This window comes from Saccopteryx bilineata, chromosome 3 (assembly GCF_036850765.1).
Source record: "Saccopteryx bilineata isolate mSacBil1 chromosome 3, mSacBil1_pri_phased_curated, whole genome shotgun sequence".
In the NCBI taxonomy this organism is placed as follows: Eukaryota; Metazoa; Chordata; class Mammalia; order Chiroptera; family Emballonuridae; genus Saccopteryx; species Saccopteryx bilineata.
The window spans coordinates 7,261,819-7,281,283 of NC_089492.1; the positions used below are offsets into that span (position 1 = coordinate 7,261,819).

General features: G+C 43.6%; 2 protein-coding genes across 13 annotated transcripts in view; one reads left to right on the top strand and one right to left on the bottom strand.

The window, feature by feature from the left end:
* Positions 1-14,954, bottom strand: part of PHF20L1 (PHD finger protein 20 like 1) — a 79,390-nt gene extending 64,436 nt beyond the window's left edge. For 6 of the 10 annotated variants that reach the window (XM_066265637.1, XM_066265636.1, XM_066265633.1 and 3 more), the window contains exons 1-2: positions 3,624-3,897; positions 1,088-1,207 (exon numbers count right to left, since the gene is read on the bottom strand). In XM_066265637.1, coding sequence (XP_066121734.1) covers positions 1,088-1,170 — 83 coding nt within the window. In that variant the 5' untranslated portion in view covers positions 1,171-1,207; positions 3,624-3,897. Of the gene's footprint in view, positions 1-1,087; positions 1,208-3,623; positions 3,898-14,837 lie in introns of those variants that run through there. The other 4 variants (XM_066265634.1, XM_066265638.1, XM_066265635.1 and 1 more) reach the window with 2 other exon arrangements.
* Positions 14,955-15,002: 48 nt separating this feature from the next.
* TMEM71 (transmembrane protein 71) overlaps positions 15,003-19,465 on the top strand; it is a 30,801-nt gene continuing 26,338 nt past the window's right edge. For 2 of the 3 annotated variants that reach the window (XM_066265641.1, XM_066265639.1), the window contains exons 1-3: positions 15,194-15,423; positions 16,858-16,939; positions 18,183-18,243. In XM_066265641.1, the coding sequence (XP_066121738.1) occupies positions 16,894-16,939; positions 18,183-18,243 (107 nt within the window). In that variant the 5' untranslated portion in view covers positions 15,194-15,423; positions 16,858-16,893. Of the gene's footprint in view, positions 15,086-15,193; positions 15,424-16,857; positions 16,940-18,182; positions 18,244-19,465 lie in introns of those variants that run through there. The other variant, XM_066265640.1, reaches the window with a different exon arrangement.

The following is a 19,465-nucleotide window of genomic DNA, read 5'->3' on the forward strand; positions in this document are numbered from 1 at the left end:
TGGAGAGTTCTAATGCCTGATGCTAAGAGACCAAAGGCCCAGGGCTGATCTAAAGTCAAATATCATGACAAAACACAATTTCTCCACCTGCCACTCACTGCCAACTTAGGAAACTGACCTAATACAAATCAATCACAGGCAAATCTACACAACGCCCACTGTGTTTTCAAGGGAGTTGTAGGGAAAGAAAATATCCAAGTCTGGTAGACAGTTCTGAAGTTTCTAAACTGCTAGGCCCCTCATCAAAATAAACGGGCTTCAGAGGAGCTCAAACAGCACCACTCCCAGGAGAAGCCCCCCTCCAAGGCGCCTCTCAGGGTCAGGGGCTGAGAATGGCAACAAGAAACAGTCCCAGAGAGAACTGGAGGCCAACGAAGCAGAATGAGGAGAAAGAGAGGACCCTCATTATTCACACGGTGGTCCCAACAGCCTTTCTGTGTTGTGCACCTTTCTCTCCTTTCCAGGTGGCGGTCTTATCCCACGTGCCTGCTTTTTCCTACACCATTATAAGGGGACATTGGGGTGCCAGAATACCACCCTTAGCACAGATGGCCAGGACAGAAGAAGCAATAAGCTCTGAGGGACTGCCCGTTTAGTACGAGAAACAGTTCACACCTATCTTTAGGTCACTGTGCTCTGGGGGAGGAGGAGGTGAAACGGGCTTGGGTTTTAGGCGGGTCAGTGAATAATGACTATGCTAACCATCAACATATTCTGTAGCCGAAAGTTTTATCCGAAACTTAGGCAGCTGGTTATCTGGATTAATCCCATCCCTCCCACCAGAATACAACTCATCTTAAGTACACAAGGATACTCTTTTTGTATCTCATATACTAGATGATAATTATTTGCCATTCTCAAACACCAAAAATGACTGTGACTAAAATGGCTCTGACTTGCAAAAGCGTTTAAATGCTAAACCTTCAAAGTCTATTGAAGAGTAGGAAAACTACAGAGACAATGTATCTGCATATTCAAAATGTGAACACAGTAATGCTCCTGCCACTGTCAGGAGAACAGAAATGTCCCTGCCAACATACAAGACTAGACATCGTGCTTCAGGTCAAGAGGTCTGTATTTTCCATACCATTTTTGCAAGTAGTCCAGTGCCTCCAAACGAGCACCAATCTCAAAAGTGATTCCAGGACGATTTGGGGGCTTTTTACTCATCTTGAGATCCTATTCTTCAGAATTTTCTTTTCACAACCTCAAGAGGGGGAAAAAAAAGTTAGATTCTAATGCATAAAATGCATACAAAATTAAACAAAATTTTAAAAACATTACGAGATGTTAAAATTGCCAAATTTGTAAAAAATCTGAATGACAATTATCAATATCTCTAGGTAAAGTACTGTGCAATTTACAGGCAATCTTGATAATGAATTAAGAAAAGGGAAATTAAAAGAATAAATAGATGGGTATTATAACTAGCTAATGACTACAGTGCTTTAAATTTTAACTTGGAAAATACCCAAGAACACTTTCCATATTCATAACCAAAAATATTTTTCTGTCTTTAAAAAATCAAGACAGCTGAGTGTCCTGGAATATGACTACTAAAATTTTTAAAGGAGGCCCTGGCAGGTTGGTTCAGTGATAGAGCATCAACCTGTCTGTATGTCTTTCTCTCTCTCTCTCTCCCTTCTGCAGCCATGGCTTGACTGGAGCGAGTTGGCACCAGATACTGAGGATGGCTCCATGGCCTCCACCTCAAGCACTAAGAAGAGCTCAGTTGCAGAGCAACGGAGCAGCGCCCCAGATGGGCAGAGCATTGCCCCCTAGTGGGCTTGCTGGGTGGATCCCGGGCAGAAGTACATGGGGGAGTCTGTCTCTGCCTCCCCTCCTCTCACTGAAAAAAAGAAAAAAAAATGTTAAAAGAACAAAGTAATGAAATTTTTCAACAAATATTTACCAAGTACCTAATGAAACAAAACAGTTACATAATACACAAGAATGTGCAGAGATGGAGGAGGCAATAGACACACTCCTCTGCCAGCAAAGATTTTAATAACTCCGCTTGTAATCAGGACTTTTCATTACCTGTGACCTTCCACCTTGGTAGCAAATAATTCAACAATTTTAATTTAACATATAAAGGTGTAAAGGAATTTCTTTCTTATACTTCACATTCAATTAGCCACAATGATGAGGATTTTTTTTTTCACTGTGAGAATTCACTTCTATAATACCTCAATATAGACAGTGCCTCAATCAATTTCAACATTGACAAGAAAAGTAGTTGTAACATTCAAACAAACAAAAAAGTAAAAAGGAGCACCTAGTGATCTCTAAATCATTGACATGACGACTATTTATTATCCTTCTGGCCACAATGTCCACCCAGCACACTTGAGGGGGCCTCTTTTCATTAAGTACCTGGTACCTGAGTAATATGAATGCATTTTAAGACAGCTTTATCAAACTATAACAGGTAATCAGGAATGCAAAGAGACCCCCTAAAGCCTTTTTGATATTTAGAATTACTAATATGAATGCTCCCTTCCAGTTTAAAAAGGAAAACACACAAATGAGTGATTTTTTAAAATAGTTTGATCACAATTCAAAAGCAACAAAACCTAACAGCAAACAAAAAAACCAACTGTCCTTTACTCTCTGAAAAAAACTGACAGGAATGAGGGGGAAATAATAATAACAATAACATCAATATTTGCCATAAAAATATGTAAACTCAAACTTAAATACTCATGGTTGGGGCAGAGGGTGGGGGGGGTACATTTTCCTGTCCTGATAGTGGCGAAGATTAGTGCATTAAACAGGAAGCTCGGCCAGAAGGTTATTTGGTGTAAAAGGAACAAAAATATAAATATTTTTTAATAGAGGTCTGTTCGGTTTGCAACATATATGGCAATGACTTCAGTATTTGTGTAGAAATCTAATCGACCTTTCACTGGTCCTCACAGGAAGAAGTTACTAAGGGGTTCATTAACAGTTTCTAGGCTCAAACTTAAAATCCATAAGAAGTAACAGAGTTCAGACGTCTCATTTCCTCAGGGATCCTTCCGTGTAACCAGAAAACCTAGATGTCCTTTTTCTTGGGTAGAGAGGGAAGGATGAGGAGGGACCTGAATCAAAGGAAAAAGTAAGCCAAAGTAAAACAGCCCGGGAGACTTGGAGCAAAGAGAAAAGGGGACAGAGAGAACGGACAAGAGTAAACACGAGAAGAAAAGCGAAAAAGAACAGCACAAAAAAATATGGTTTAAGTTTTGAGTGACAACTGGGTCGGAACAGAAAATGAGCAAGAAGATGCAACCCTGAGAAAGTGAGCCAGGGACAGAGAATGGCCGTGGGGCCAAAAAAAAAAAAAGAAGGTGGGGAGTGGTGCGGAGCGGGAGGAGGGTGGCAGGAGGGAGACAGGAAAGGTTCCGACCCAGCCGGCGGGGAGCGGGAGACGCCTCCAGGTTTGACAGCCGTCCGGCCCCCGGCGGGAGGGGGGGTGGGGTGGCGGCGCCGAGACAATAGGGGCGGCGAGTTACTGGGAGGGGACGCGGGAGGGGACGCGGGAGGGGAGCGGGTCCGAGAGACACCAGCCCGCGCGGGGCAGTCCCGCGCGGCCAGGCGGGACCAGGCGGCCTGCAAGCGCAGCTGCCGCCGCCGCCTCTTACCGACTCGGCCTCCTGTCCGCACAGCAGTCCGGCCGTCCGGGGCCGAGCCGGGGCTCGAGCAGGGCGGCCAGCCCGGGCCTCGACCACCGCCTCCAACTCCGCCCAGGCAGCGCCGGGGAGGGAGCGGAGCGAACCGGGGCCTCACAGACGGGTCGGCACGAGGTCGCGCGGGAGGAAGCAGGGGCTAACCCTCAAGTGCGCACGGTGACTGCTGCCATCGCCGCCGCAGCCGCCACTGCCGCCGCCGGCCAGCCCAGACGCGACGCCGGTCCCCGGCGACGTCAGCCGCCCGCGACGCGCCGGAAGCGGGCCTGGGCGTCACGTGACCCTAGGGGGGTCGGGCCCGGTCCGCGCAGCCGATTGGAGGAGCGCTCTGGGAGGCGTGGTTTTGGGGCAGTTGCCGGCGGCCAGCGGGCGGGGCGGTGATCAGCGAAGGAGGGAACGCGAGCTTGGGGAGCCCATTGGCCCTCGTGGAGTGTTTGACCTCTGAGCGATCAGGACGAAAGCTTTGGAATATTATTAGTGTTGATTTGATACGGAACCGGGTTCCCGCAACTCCTCAGCCCCAGCACCCGGAACAAACTTTTGTAAATGCACTACACACTTTCTTAGATACCCACCCCATTCCACGTTAAAAATAGAGCAAATGCTTACTATTATTGTATAAAGTCAGTAAACCTCTACCGAATGAATACCTTGTGGCAGGCACAGTGCTGTTAAGTACATCGTGTGACAACCACAATTGTATTGCTCCCATACTCTGGAGATCATAACAATACAAAAGGCAGATATTATCAAGACCGTGTGTGTGTGTGTGTGTGTGTGTGTGTGTGTGTGAGAGAGAGAGAGAGAGAGAGAGAGAGAGAGAGACATCCCCAAGACTACACAACTCATGATAGCAAAACTTCTTTTACTGAATACCTATCATGTCCCTCACTGTGCACCAGAAAGTGTCCCCACTGTAGGGAAAACCAACAATGAACACACTCAAAGCAATAATGGAATAAAGCATCTTTTTTTCTATCCCATTCCAGTGTACCATTCTAACTCTCAAGCTTTCTAAATGCAACATTGCATACAAATACCACATTTATCATGCTTTGCAGTGTGGAGTTAAAATAGCAAAGTATCTCTCTTTAAGTCATTATAGTGAATTTCTGAAAGTTAAACAACTGTATTCATATCCTTTTATTCAACAGACATTCGTTCATCACTAAGGTACTAATAGCTACTGAGCCAGACTGAGCTCAGAGATATATAGAGAAGATATAAATAAGAAAGTCTCTAGTGGACATTTATCCTCTTGTATTTCGGTTGCCCACCATCTAAATTCCCTTTTTATACTTAGGAAATTCCACATCATAGTTGTCATTAGTGTGGCACACCATATGATTCCAGAATCTTCTGGACACAAAACAGGGTTTCCACCCTCCTTAGAATTATGTGTAGCCATTTAATTTGCTTTGACTAATAACATGAAATTGGAAGTAAGCTTTGTCATGGCCAGCTAGTAATTTAAAAGCAAGTTCACCAAGCTTTCTGTCTCTGCAAAACAATTTTTTTTTAATTTATTGATTTTAGTGAGAGGGGGAGGGGGAGGGGGAGGGAGAGAGAGAGAGAGAGAGAGAGAGAGAGAGAGAGAGAGAGAGAGAGAATCTGTTCCTGTATGTTCCCTGACCAGGGATCAAACTGGCAACCTCTGCACTTCAGTATAATGGTCTAACCAACTGAGCTCAGCTATCCTGCCAGGCTGAGAAGCAATTTTTGAGATAGTGGCTGCTCTAGCAATCCAGGTTCTAGACAGGTTTTGATGAGCCCAGAACCAACAACTGCTTATCTACAACTGATACATAGTATAAGGTAAAAAAATAAATATTTGCTGTTTTAAGCTATTGAGATTTAAGCAGTTGTTTGTTACTCAATTTAAGCTAACCCAATTGACAGATACACCCACCTTATGATTCTTGAAGGCAGAGTCAATCTTGCACTAAGTAAGAGGAAAATGTTAGAAACTCTCATCTCCAGTCTCATTGCAGCTTAAGAGCTGTGTTTCAGCGATGCTAATTAAAGTCTCTTACTGCGGACTGTGTGTCAGAAGCCGCTAGTGATGATGTTCAAAGCAAGGAAATTTTTCTCCAGCACTTAGGCAGTACCAGTGATCAATATTTAACTTTAAACCTAGAGGTAACTAACTAAACCCTGGCATAATCCCTGCTGACCCACAAGCCAGTAGGTAAGAAAAATATGTATCTGTTATGGTACATCACTGAAAATTTAAGGCTTTTGTAATTTAAATAAAATACACCCATAAAGGATAATGTAGATTCTATCCACTCGCCACTGTTTTGTTTTTTTGTTGTTGTTTTGTTTTGTTTTTTTTAATTTTCTGGAGCTGGAAACGGGGAGAGACAGTTAGACAGACTCCCGCATGCGCCCGACCGGGATCCACCCGGCACGACGCTCTGCCCACCAGGGGGCGATGCTCTGCCCCTCCGGGGCATCGCTCTGCAACGACCAGAGCCACTCTAGAGCCTGGGGCAGAGGCCAAGGAGCCATCCTCAGCGCCCAGGCCATCTTTGCTCCAATGGAGCCTTGGCTGTGGGAGGGGAAGAGAGAGACAGAGAGATAGGAGGGGAGGGGGGTGGAGAAGCAAATGGGCGCTTCTCCTATGTGCCCTGGCCGGGAATCGAACCCGGGTCCCCCCGCACGCCAGGCCGACGCTCTACCGCTGAGCCAACCGGCCAGGGCTTACTGTTTTGTTTTGTTTTGTTTTTTCCTTGAGAATCTACCAATCTACCCTGAGAAGATGTTTCTTCTATTTCATTTGGAACTTAACAAAGGACCTCTCTAATAATTCAATTTGAAAAACAGTGGAAATCATTATGTAAATGATTCCTGGTTTGACTATGTTGTACAGGCAAGTATTCTCAATGGAGTTGATGCCATCGCCCAGACTAGAAGACACATTGGGAATAGGGGTGTATGTGTATTTTTAGTTGTCACATGATTGGAGGAGAGCACTGCTTCAAGTTAGTGATGAGGGACCAGGGCTGCTAGACATGCTGAAATCCCCAATGCACTCCCTTATCTTTAAGAATTGTCCCAGATCATATGTATCTTTTTTGAATGTCCCTCCAGACATTCATGTAAGTAAAAAATTAAATAAATAAAAAGTTTGTCATTGTGCTTTTACATAGAAGTGCAAAGTATTTTTGCAAGGTTTTAATAGACAGTCAATTTTCTAGGAATGAAGCTACTGTGTAATATGAGTGAAGATTGCCCTTTTAAGGGACATTACCAAGAATTGATCCCATTTGTCACCAGTGGCAAAGCTCTTCATCGTATTTGAGGCACTACTAGAAGGCACCCGTATCACTCTGCATTTTATAGCTGTTGCATTCAGAAGAGACCCTAAAATTATGTCCAAGCCCTTGACCACTTTATTTTGTCTCTTGAAAGTCATGACTAAGCACTTATGTATTGAAATATGTTATTTTTATTATGAATTATTTCCATGTTTGTTCATATATTATTATGTCATCCTATTACCGTAGTTTTCACTCCATAAGACGCACCTGACCATAAGACACACCTAGGGTTTTAAGGAGGAAAATAAGAAAAAAAATATTCTGAACCAAATGGTGTGTTAAAATATTTAATAAAATACTGTATTTTTCACTCCATAAGATGCACGGGCATATTCCCCTCCACTTTTGGGGAAAGAAAGTGCATCTCATGGAGTAAAAAATACAGTAATTTTTGAAAGATATGTGTGTGTAGCTTAAGTTATATCATCTATGAATTTAACTTCAGAGAAGTGCAGAGAGGGTTATATAATATTGACTCTAAAGTGGGTACATTAAGTCTGATAGAACTGATTAACTCATGTAGGCTATCATGTCCTCTTTTGACCATGCAGAATCAAAGGTCAGGGTCAGGGCCAGGTTACAAGATATAGAAACATCTAGAGATGAACTCCCAACCACGCCGAGAGGCTCCGCGTTGCTATGTCCTCTCCCCTCTTCCACCCGCACACCCCTCATCCAGATGGTTAATGATAGCTGTCAGTCACTCCAGATCCAAATATAGGAAGAAAGAACTTACAGCTGTGTTTGAGCAGAACCAAGCAAGCAGTTTGGACAAATTATCTTGAAACAACGGTCTTTAGGCAGAAATCACTGAACTAAATTCCTCCCACATTAAAATATGAAAATGGAACCATACTGTCTCCTAGAAAATTTAACAACTCTATATACCTATTTTATGGGAGGAAAATGTTACTACTAAACACTAGACATTCCCTGATTGCATATAAAACACAAGAACACTATCTGTGTGTATGTGTGTGTGTGTTGCTTTAATATTTACAATTAGCATCAATGAAGTAAATCATAACAATTCAAAGTTGTGGTTTCTTTTTTTTTAATAGACAAAATTAGTAAAAACCTAAACTTCTATAATGGGCACCTTCAGCACATTGCTCAATCCCAGGTAAAAATGGCACTAACATCACTTCCTTCACCTGCTAAAGACCTTACTTGTCTTGTCCCTCTGTCACTGTATCCCTTTATCAACTGACTGGAAGTGAGACTTGTTGCAGAATTAATCTCTAGCAGTTGGACCTCTTGGCCATGTGTGAACCTGACCAAGCGGTATCATTCTTCCCGTATGTCCACACAGCATTCTGCTCACATTTCTACCGTATTTCCCATTATGATTTCTGCGTTTACATTCTGCGTTCCTAGAATGAGTTCATTCTAAGAATAATGAAATGGTCTAGACAACTTTGTTATATATATATATATATATATATATATATATATATATATATATATATTTCTGGAATTTCATATGCTATTTAGAAGCCACTGGGTTTGGGATGTTTTTAAGAATTTTAGACTTGATAATAATAATTTTAAGATATCAGTCTCTGCTAATAAAGGTCATAAAATGGAAATATATATATGTATATATATATATATTGTGTGTGTGTGTGTGTGTGTGTGTTTGGCTCATCAAAAGCTTGTAAAAGTAGCAAGAGGCTCGAATGACAAAAAAACTTTTTTTTTTTTTTTCGCAGATTGTCAACAGACCATGAGATATCTCATCCAAGCCTGGACACTTTTAAGAGAGGAAGAAGGTGCTATTAATAATTACACCAGAACAGCTGGTGGATTTCTGGGCACTCCCGGGGAAACTGAGACACATGGTCACGCTACTTAAAACCAGGATGAAATATTAAAGAGAAACCGGGCAAATATTTCCCCATTGAAAAAGCATTGACTAGGGAATCAACTTGGCTTCTCCATGGATTTTCCCCTTTGCATACCATGGCCAAGGACGAGCCCTTCCCAGCACTCTGTGGATACTCTGCACCTCCCCTGATTTTTACTGTTTGCTGTTACCTCTTCCATGAACTGTATCAGTGCTTCTCCAGTGTTAGTTCACCAATCATCTACATTAGACTGGGCTGTTTGTTAAAAATGTAACTTCTTGCCTGACCAGGTGATGGCGCAGTGGATAGAGCATCGGATCAGGATGCAGAGGACACAGATTCGAGACCCCCAGGTTGCTAGCTTGAGCGCGGGCTCATCTGGTTTGAGCAAAAGCTCACCAGCTTGGACCCAAAGTCGCTGGCTCAAGCAAGGGGTTACTCGATTTGCTGTGGCCCCACGGTCAAGGCACATATTAGAAAGCAATCAATGAACAACTAAGGTGTCACAACGAAAAACTAATGATTGATGCTTTTCATCTCTCTCCATTCCTGTCTGTTTGTCCCTGTCTATCCCTCTCTCTGACTCTCTCTCTGTCTCTGGAAAAAAAAAAAAAAAGTAACTTCTTGAGCCCCAATGTGCATCTTGGGTTTAGAGATTAGAAATCTTCATTTTAAAAACTATTCTACATGATTGTTATGTGCTCAAAGCATCTCTTATGGGTCTCTCGTTTGCATGTGACTGGAATTCAATGCAAGCAGACGTAAGCATAAAAGGAATCCATGTTAGCGGAATTAAGATGGAAAAGGGGGTGGTGTCTGACTTTCGGGGCAGTTTGATTCAGGGTTCAAATGATAACATCTTTCACTCTGCTTACTGTGGGGTGGCTTGATCCTTGGGGTCCTCATCCAGACCCCCAACAACTTCAGACTTGTCACTACAACAGCCTCATGAGCATAAAAACAAGTCCTACAAAGTCATTCTCTCAATGGTCTAAATGAAGTCGGGTGCCCGTCTCTGAACCAACCACGGTGGCCATAGGAATAACTTGTATTACTTATTTTTCGCTCCATAAGACGCACTTTTCCCCCCCAAAAGTGGAGGGGAAAATGCCCGTGTGTCTTATGGAGCAAATGTTCTTTTTTTTTTTTTTTTTTTTAGCTGCTGTGGCTTCCAGACAACTAGAAGAGTATTTGAACATTAAAGTCTCTTCTCATTTGTTAATAACAGTGCTAATGGTTGTTAATCCTGCTGTTGAGTTTACAATGTTGAAATATTATTGTGGTATATTTTATTAAACATTTTAACACAACACTTGGTTCAGATTTTTTTTTTCTTATTTTCCTCCTTAAAACCCTAGGTGTGTCTTATGGTCAGGTCCGTCTTATGGAGCGAAAAATACGGTAATGTGTTGTGGACCCAAGTCCAACCCCCAATCAGGCAGATGGGAGTGTACACTAGCTAAAACCTCATACACTGAGAGATGAGAATGGGTGGGTCCCTTGAAGAGAACCGGGATGCTGTTATTTGAAAGACAAATAAGAGCAGCCAGACATCAAAAACAACTAAGATTCATCCCAACTGACTTATACTGACTATAACTCCAAATTACAATTTGCAGCCATCCAACAAAGCTGAGAATACTCTTACAGTCTTCAGAGGGAACAAGAAGAAAAATCAAGCTAGTTATGCAATTCTAAGATGACTTGCCATGATGGGGAGGAGGGGACAGAAACAACCAGGTACCATAGAAAGCTAATGTGCAGTAGAGATACTGTACTGTGGGCGCGCGCTCATTCTGACCCAGCAGATCGAGGAAGACCACATACAGGAAGTGGCATTTGTTGTGAAGGATGAGTACGCCTCAAATATGAGTTCTATGCAGACCCCAAAATTGTTACTACCCTAAAGTCCTTGATGGTTCTGAGTCGAGCTCTGACAAAACACATTATTCTTCCTCCATTTCTTTCCCACAGCATTTATTGAACATCTGCCATGTGCCAAGTACAGTGCTCAGGCCTAAGGAGCTTAATAAAGAAGTTTTATTGCTGATCCCAAAGGCACTTAACCAGTGTAGTCAGGGAGACCAACATACCGACAGGTAATTTTGATACAGTATAAGAAGCAAAAATTAAAAAATCAAAATGAAAAGTAGCATGCAGGATGATCAAGGTGAGAATATGTGCTCTAAGAGGTCCCTTGCATTTTGTCTAAGTGGCTGTCCCCTTGATCAGGGACAGGACACTGCCTGACATTCAGATGAAACAATTCCTTCGGAAGGCGGAAGGAAGAGGCTTGGCCAGGGCGGAGAATGTGGTAGCATCTGGTTGCCATGGTCCATGGTTTTGCCATAATAGAAAACACTGAGGCAACACAACTTTGTGGTCAGGTATTAGATTACTTCCTCTTTTGCATTTTTGCAAAACAGTCAACAGAGCCAGTTTCACTAGGCTGAGGGTAAACACCCTTTGATTTTCATCACTTCTTTCCCTTTTTTTTTGAACAAGAGGTGTCATGAGGACCAGAAGAGATTGTTAAAATTCTAAAGGAATCAGGGCATTAACTTGCTCCTTGCTACAGTTTTTTAATAGCAACTTAAAATATGAAAGCATGTTAGAGCTAGAGATTTGGAACAGAACCAGAGGTTGTAAATTAGGCCTGACACTATTACCAGAATGTTCGGGGACAGACACGTCTCTGATTCCCTTTTTCTCACAGGCAAATGGAAATTTTAAATCCACTTCAGAGTTGTTTTGAGGATTAAATTAGATAGAATGTGCCTTGCATGTTTTATAAGTTAAAATTGATATGCAAATGCCAGGTGTTTCCCAGCATTCCTTTCTCACTTTTCCCAGGGCTCCTGGCGTCTAGTCATCGTTATCTCTCAGGCTAGTCCTACTTGCTCTCTTTATTGATTCCACGGAAACGCATTTTCTGAGGGCTTACTTTGCGTCCAGTCCTGTGTTTGCTCCTGAGGATTACGGAGATGAATAAGACACTGTTCTGGTCACCAAAAATGTAATCTTTATTAAAAACTTAATTATAAGGTTCTCACTAGCTAATCAGTTTCTCAAGCCTCCTTCTCTGTCCCACCTCTTGTTTCTCAGGCTTTCTCCATCTCTCCCTCTCTTTCCCTCTCTCTCTCTCTTTTTGTTTTTGTTTGTTTGTTTGTTTGTTTGTTTGTTTTTCTGAAGTTGGAAACGGGGAGGCAGTCAGACAGACTCCCGCATGCACCTGACTGGGATCCACCCGGCACGCCCACCAGGGGGCGATGCTCTGCCTATCCGGGGCATCGCTCTGTTGCAACCAGAGCCATTCTAGTGCCTGAGGCAGAGGCCACAGAGCCGTCCTCAGCGCCCGGGCCAACTTTGCTCCAATGGAGCCTTGGCTGCGGGAGGGGAAGAGAGAGACAGAGAGGAAGGAGAGGGGGAAGGGTGGAGAAGCAGATGGGTGCTTCTCCTGTGTGCCCTGGCCGGGAATCAAACCCAGGACTCCTGCACGCCAGGCTGACGCTGTACCATTGAGCCAACCGGCCAGGGCCCTCCCTCTCTCTCTTAAAAAAAAAAAGTATTCCCACTGCAATTCAAATATGAACCCTGATCAAACAGTAAGGACAGGTCTGGAGCATTTTTGAGAAACAGGAATTACAGTTGCAAGAAATACTATATAAATCCTAAAAAGGCACATTAGCAACAAAGGGAGTTTGAGATTATCTGTGAGAAAAATCAAATGCAAAGGCAAATAATAAAAGTATGGCAATGAATCTGTGTAGAAATTGCAGGCTATAAAAATCAGAAGGAAACCAGTAGAGATTTCATTCTTCTGTCACCATCTGAACATGAGATACTCCAGTATCGTTAAAAGGAAATTAAAGTGGGCCAGTTTCAATAAAGCTGTATCTATCCTGGCTTGCCATTTTTCTGATTTCTTTGTGTTTTCTTAGTATACCACTCAAAACTGAAATATGATGTTCCCCAAATATTTTTTATATAAATCTCCATCCCTAACCTCACATTAGCGACAGGCAGAATAACCTCTAGTGTCAATTCTGATCTTACAATGTGATCACAACTCCCATTGCCAACATAATACAGTTCTCACGAAACCAAACAGTTTGAAAATTCTTTCTGGGCCATGCCCATGAATTACTCATATGACACATATTCCCAAGAAATGGATAGTCAAGGTGCCAGAGGGATGGGGTATGTTTAAAAAAAAAATGCAGGTATGAATATTAGCACGGAGAGCTGATTGGAATCAAATAGATACAAATGTGTTGACTGTTTTTATATAGCCAGAGACATGCCAGCTTGGTACCAAAATAATTATGACAAGGCTTCAAAGGGCCTCTCCACTTTCCAGTTTCTAAGAACAGGAAGTAGACTGAGATTTGTGGGCAGAGGCAGAGTCGGGGGTCTTGAAGAAGCCAGGAATCCCCCTCCCTCTGGAAGACAGGAGCCAAGCCTGGAAGGAGGAGGATGAGAAACGAAAGGATGGGAGAAGCAGAAAGAGGATGGAAAGGAGGAGAGCTAGCTATGAATTAGAGGAAAGAGAATCCCAGACTCTCAGAACAGCTGTGGAGCAGAATGGCTATCTGGTAAACCTAGACACAGGCTTAAGTAAATGTAAATAAATGTGCCTGTATTCTAATGACGACACAACAGCAGCACAGACATATTGACCAAGTGGCCCGAAATAACAGATGGATCAAAAGGTAACATTTGTTAGGATTATGTATTATTAGTTATCTATTGTTGTATAAAAAGTTACCCCCAAACTTGGTGTCTTAAAACACTACGTATGACCACACAGTGTTAGAGGGTCAGGAATCTGGGCAATGCTAAACTGGCTCCTCTGCTTCTGGGTGTTTTTCAGCCTGCGATCAAAGTGTCAGCTGGGACAACAGTCATCTCAGGGCTCAGCTAGAGAAGGATCCACTTCCTGGCTCACTCACGTGGCTGTTGGCTGGATACTTACTTGGCTCTTAAGCTGAAGACCTCAGTTCCTCACAGGCATTTGAGACAACGATCAGACCCTTGCCATGCGGGCTTCTCCAGCATGGTGGCTTACCTCATCAAAGTGTGCAAACCAAGAAGATAACAAAGGGTCCAGCAAGACAAAAGCCGCAGTCTTTTGTAGCCTAATCATGATAGGTGACAGCCCACCCCTTTTGTCTTATTCTATTCTGGAGAAGGTAGTTTCAACCCATTCTCAAGGGAGGGGATTACTCGTGGATCCTTGAGGGCCATCTTTGAAAGCTGCCTCCCATAGGACAAGCTCTCCTAACAGCATCTGCTGCCTGAGGCAGGTTCTAGAGAAGGTCCTGCCTGTGGCATCATCTTAAGGGGAAAGGGAACCCCAAGCCAAAGTGAGATGAACTTTTCCACCAGCCTGACCGATGGCGCCCTACGAAGCTGACTTACAGGAGACAAATGAAGAATACATCTTGCATCCAGCTGGCCTGGCACATCAGGCACAACTGAGCCCGAGGACTCACTTATTTCTCATTTCTTCTCTCTCATTTCATTCTCCCAACCACCCTTCAAAATATCAATCATGACATTTATAATTGAGAAAACTGCAGCCCCAACAGGCTAAGTCACAACTCTGGGCACACGTGGCTAGGATGAAAGACGGAGTTTGAATCTCAGTCTAAGTCCAAAGCCCACACTCTTTCCATGACCCAGTCAGTGTGCCTCTGTGTTGCCAGAACATGGATGTTTTTCATTACTTACAACAACAGAGGTCTGTAGGGACCCCCTCCCCCACCAAGATCCAGTTCTTTGAGCTCCACTAAAATATAAATACAAAATGTAAACTGTCACCCACAAATAGTTTCCTATGAAGACCAACCTTTGCTGGATTGTCATATTCCCAGGGCAGACATTTTATAAGATCAGGCTCCTGGTGCTCAATAGCATTCTGAATTTGATCACGTCACTGTATTACCACCACTACATTTCATTGACCTGAACAAAGCACGACGCTGCGCTATTCATACCGAAAGTGGCCAGAAGATGAGAAACAAGAAGTGTGGCCTCTTTGAGTTTGTCTCGTGCTCTTGCAGCTAGGAGCACTGAGGAAGCTCAGAAAGGGTCTCTGCGGTGACCGTGACCGTGGGGTATCCAGCTGGCCTGGCTCAGGGACTGCACACCCCCCGCTGCCGGTCCAGGAGTCCAGGAGACAGACAGTCCTGAGTCCTCACCACGCTCCTCAGTGTGAATGTCACTGATGTGAGCCCAACAGGAAGTATGACCTCATTCTGCCACTCTGCCTCTGGTTTCGCAGGCTGTTTTTGAAAGAAAACAAAAGCAGTTTTAAGGCTGACTTTCCCTAGTACTATGTGTTCTTCTGTTCTAGGAAACGATCAAAAGATCAACAGGCGGCCGAAGACAGAAGTTCACTGCAGACGCCTGCACACGACCTGGTGGTTGTGCAGGCGCCTCTTCCCGGGAGGGAAAGAGGAGATCTCCCTTTATGAAGAGACGTCTGCACCTGTTGAGACTCTGACACCATTTTCGACTGAAGAACTGCTCAGTCCTGGATTTCTCCACCTTTTGTCAGACTCAGGAAGCCTCGTCTTTTCAGTAATTATTCTATTATCTATTATTATCTGTCCGTTGGAAGGAAGACTGGGGGACTCCCTTTGGAAAGAACATGTGTGGGCAAATTATTTTTCAAAACAGATTTGTTGCTTTGATGGAACTGGTAGATAGGCTCTGTTTCTTAAAAACTTTTAGAGCTGTAACTGAAGCCTTTTTCGGTGTTACTAATACTCGTTTAACTGTTAGTGTACTGCCAATAGCCTGCTACACGTATCTGTAAGATACAGCCACCAGACCTTGCTTTTCTGTTGCAGGACTTGTAAGCTTCCAGTTAAACTTAATGCTTGGGGACGACTAACATAGGGTAATTTGGACTGGACATAGTCATAGCTTATTGAGCAAAAATCAAAGGGACAAGTGGCATACTATTATATTACAGGGAAGCAGAATTATTTTATATTTCTAATAAATGAGATCCATGAATGAGTGCTTTACTCTAGAGCTCACTCAAGGAATGCCAGGGAGTTCTCCTAACTTATCTAAAGGTTTCTATAAGCCAGGATCAATATTTTCAAACAGGTTTTATATCTGATTTGTTGGAAGAATCAGTCTAGAGCTACTATCCTGGTTTAATTTTGTGTTCTCACAGCTTATCGAAACAACGTGTTAATAATGATCACGTTTTAAAAATGCGGTTAGAGATGGTGAATCAGAAAAGCATTCAGTCCTACCTTACAAAGCCGTTAGGACAGTGGTTTCTGCAGAGTTGAAGGGGTAACGGAAGGTTAACTACGTGATGAGCAGTCAGTGATCCTAGTGGACGTAATTTACACACTTGGAGATGCGTTTAATTTGTCACTGAGAATGTACATAGTATGTTCACGAGAAATGAGTTGTGGAATCTGCCCAGTGGTGCACTATTTTTAGTGCAATGCTGCGTATGCTGTCCAGGAATGTCCAGGCTGATAGCAGGTACCAAAGACCACTGGCCCGCTCTGTGACTACCTGTCAATGGTTCAAGGTGCTGGATAAGAGATAGACACCAATCCCAAGCATTATTTGAAACGTGGTAATGAGGTGGATGTGTTTTTGATGGTGAAAATACAAATAAGTTAATTTAGCAGGCTCTGGAACCAATCTTTTTTTTTTCAGCTGTCTTAATCAAATAACTCATTTTTATTATTTTATTTTGATTACACATTAAGCTTTGCAAGTCTGGATTTCTCAAAGAAAATGTTGATGTTATTTACAGGAAAAGATTATTTTGATGCACGGAGGAAGACAATGTAATGCAAGAGCGTAGGGCCGACACAACCTCAGTGGTCTTTCAATCCCGTCCCAGGCCTCCCATCCTATATCTCTGTATTATTTCAGTATACAAATCCAACTGGTGCAATTAGTAGATGCCATCTGTTTTGGCATTGCTTTTCTATTTTTAATATGTAATCCACCTTTTTTTTTTAACGTCTCTTGCAGAAAATCTGTGAAGTTTGAACAAGCAGCCCTCCCAAGATGTACCGAATATCTCAGCTGATGTCAACACCAGTGGCAAGTCAATGTGGGCGAATTGCTACACGCAATTATCCTCTGAATGATTAGACTTCTTTTAGCAATTTCCTTGCTTTGATTTTGCTGATACTCATACCATTAACCATCTGTCGGTCGCTTGTGCTTCTTAAATGCCAGTGTTCCCTTTGGCAATGATTTTGATTTCATTTCTTTCCTTGAGAGAAATGTGATTTTTTTCCTTTTAGCAGGAAAAAAAAAAATCACTGTTTTTTTTTAAGATGCCTGAGCATAGATGTAAAAGGACATTGTTTATCAGCTACTATTAAGATGCAAAACTGTCTTTAAAAAGCTACAGAATGATTTTGATAGCTACTTGCAGAAAACAAGGGCGTTGTTAAAAAACAGTAGTGGTTTCAAGTTTCTTCCTTCCTCCTGTCATTTTCTACCCAAACCCTGCTTCTAACCCCCCCCCCCCACACGCTGACTGTTTTCTCCTCATAAATCAACTAGCCCAAGTTGAACGTCTACATTCAGTCTTTGCTTAGATATGAATTGCCAGTAATGGAATCAAGTTTCTCTGAGCCTGTCTAGGACAAGTATTTGTACCATCTCTGTATAACAGAAAATTCTGCTGAATTCACAGTTTAAACTATTGATTAACTATAACTTTCCCCAGTTGGACTCTGTTGCTGTGCTTTTGGTTAAACTGGAAGGAATGGGAGGATGCCTTTTTTTTTTTCTTAATTAAGAATACTCACAGGCTTCACACATTAGAAAATCATTTATATGAAACAAAACTTTATTTCTTTCCCTCCACCAATGCCTTCTGCTCATTATTTTACAATGAAATGTGCCTTTTAAAATGCGCTAATGAGAGAGATTCTGAGCAGATGATTGAATTCCTCAAATTACTGAGTAAGCTAAAATAACCAGCACGTTGGGCAACTGATTGGGGTTTTCTCTCTCTTTGCACAAGATGTTTTCTTCCTCCCTTTCATGACGAGTCAGTTTGATGCTAATGATTTATTATTGCCTCGTCCTGCACTGAGGGGCCTCCAAAGGCGCACTGAGCAGAAAAACAGGAGACAGACACCCCTACAATGTTTCTGGCTTCCCGCAAGGGCCAGGTGACAGGTTGTGTTAGTGCCGACTCGACGGACGGCTGCACCCGCGGGGGAGTCTGTGCGGAGGCTGGGACAGCCGCTCCTCGCACCTCTGCGCCTCCACCGTCTGCACCCTGCGTGCTGGGGAGGGCGGGTACATGTCTTCTCCTCTCCCGTTTGTTTCCGCAGGTTCTTCGGGGTCCGAGAGAGAGTTCGCCAGGGTGCTTTCTCCCCAGTGCCTTTTCCCAAGGTATTGTGTGGGGCTTTTCACAAGTAAAATCAATCAGCTGCTCTCCCTGTCTGCACCATTTGGTTGTATTCCTGGTTTAAAAGCCTTAGTTTTAGGTCTCGTCCAGTTGGGTATGGGTGTATATCTTCAGCCTCAGGCACACACAGAAGGAAGCCCGGCCCCTCATGAATGTGTGGGGGGAGAGGTGGATATGCAGGGGAATGAGCACATTTCTGTTTGGTGGGTGGAGAAACTACTGAATACGGATGCATGGCTACTTTTTCTCAAATTTACATCCCCTGCAATACGCTTTCTCTGTCTCCCTTTGCAAGAGCTACAAGATTCTATACCGGTGTGCAAGCTGGCCCAGTTTCACACTCCACTGAAACGTGTGGGGTCTCCCATCTTGTTCGATTTCTGCAATAAAGTCTCTTTTCATTCCTTCTCCCCCCCCATCCCAGGTGTCCGTGTCTGTCTTTTACTCCCCGTGCAAGCACCAGAGGATGCTTCTCATCTCTCCTTTCCTGTCTGTCTGTCCCTATCTATCCCTCTCTCTGACTCTCCCTCTGTCTCTGAAAAAAAAAATACAACTTAGCACTTTGCGAAGTGTGCTGATGGTACCAAGGGATCATCGTGGGTGCTAGGACCTGCCCTTGTTGTAAATTCTAGGCCTCCTATTGCTATCAATGCACCAGCCAAGGATGAACAGGCAGGCCACGTGGGAAGAGCACGTGCTTCAGAGTCAGATAGACCAGGTTCAATTCCTAGCTCTGCTGCTTACTAGCTATGTGGCTATGTCAAGTATCCAAGTCATTTGCCCTTCTGCATGTCACTCCCCCCCCCCCACCGCTGCACAATGAAGATAATAATGCTTAGCTTTTAGGGAGGTTTGTTTAAAGGAGATAAAGAATTAAGTATGAGTCAGGTCCATGGTAAGTTTTCAACACTAAATAATCTCTATTTAAAATAGCATCACTAGCCCTGGCCAGTTGGCTCAGCGGTAGAGCGTCGGCCTGGCGTGCGGGGGACCCAGGTTCGATTCCCGGCCAGGGCACATAGGAGAAGCGCCCATTTGCTTCTCCACCCCCCTCCCCTCCTTCCTCCCTGTCTCTCTTTTCCCCTCCCGCAGCCAAGGTTCCATTGGAGCAAAGATGGCCCGGGCGCTGGGGATGGCTCCTTGGCCTCTGCCCCAGGCGCTAGAGTGGCTCTGGTCGCGGCAGAGTGATGCCCCAGAGAGGCAGAG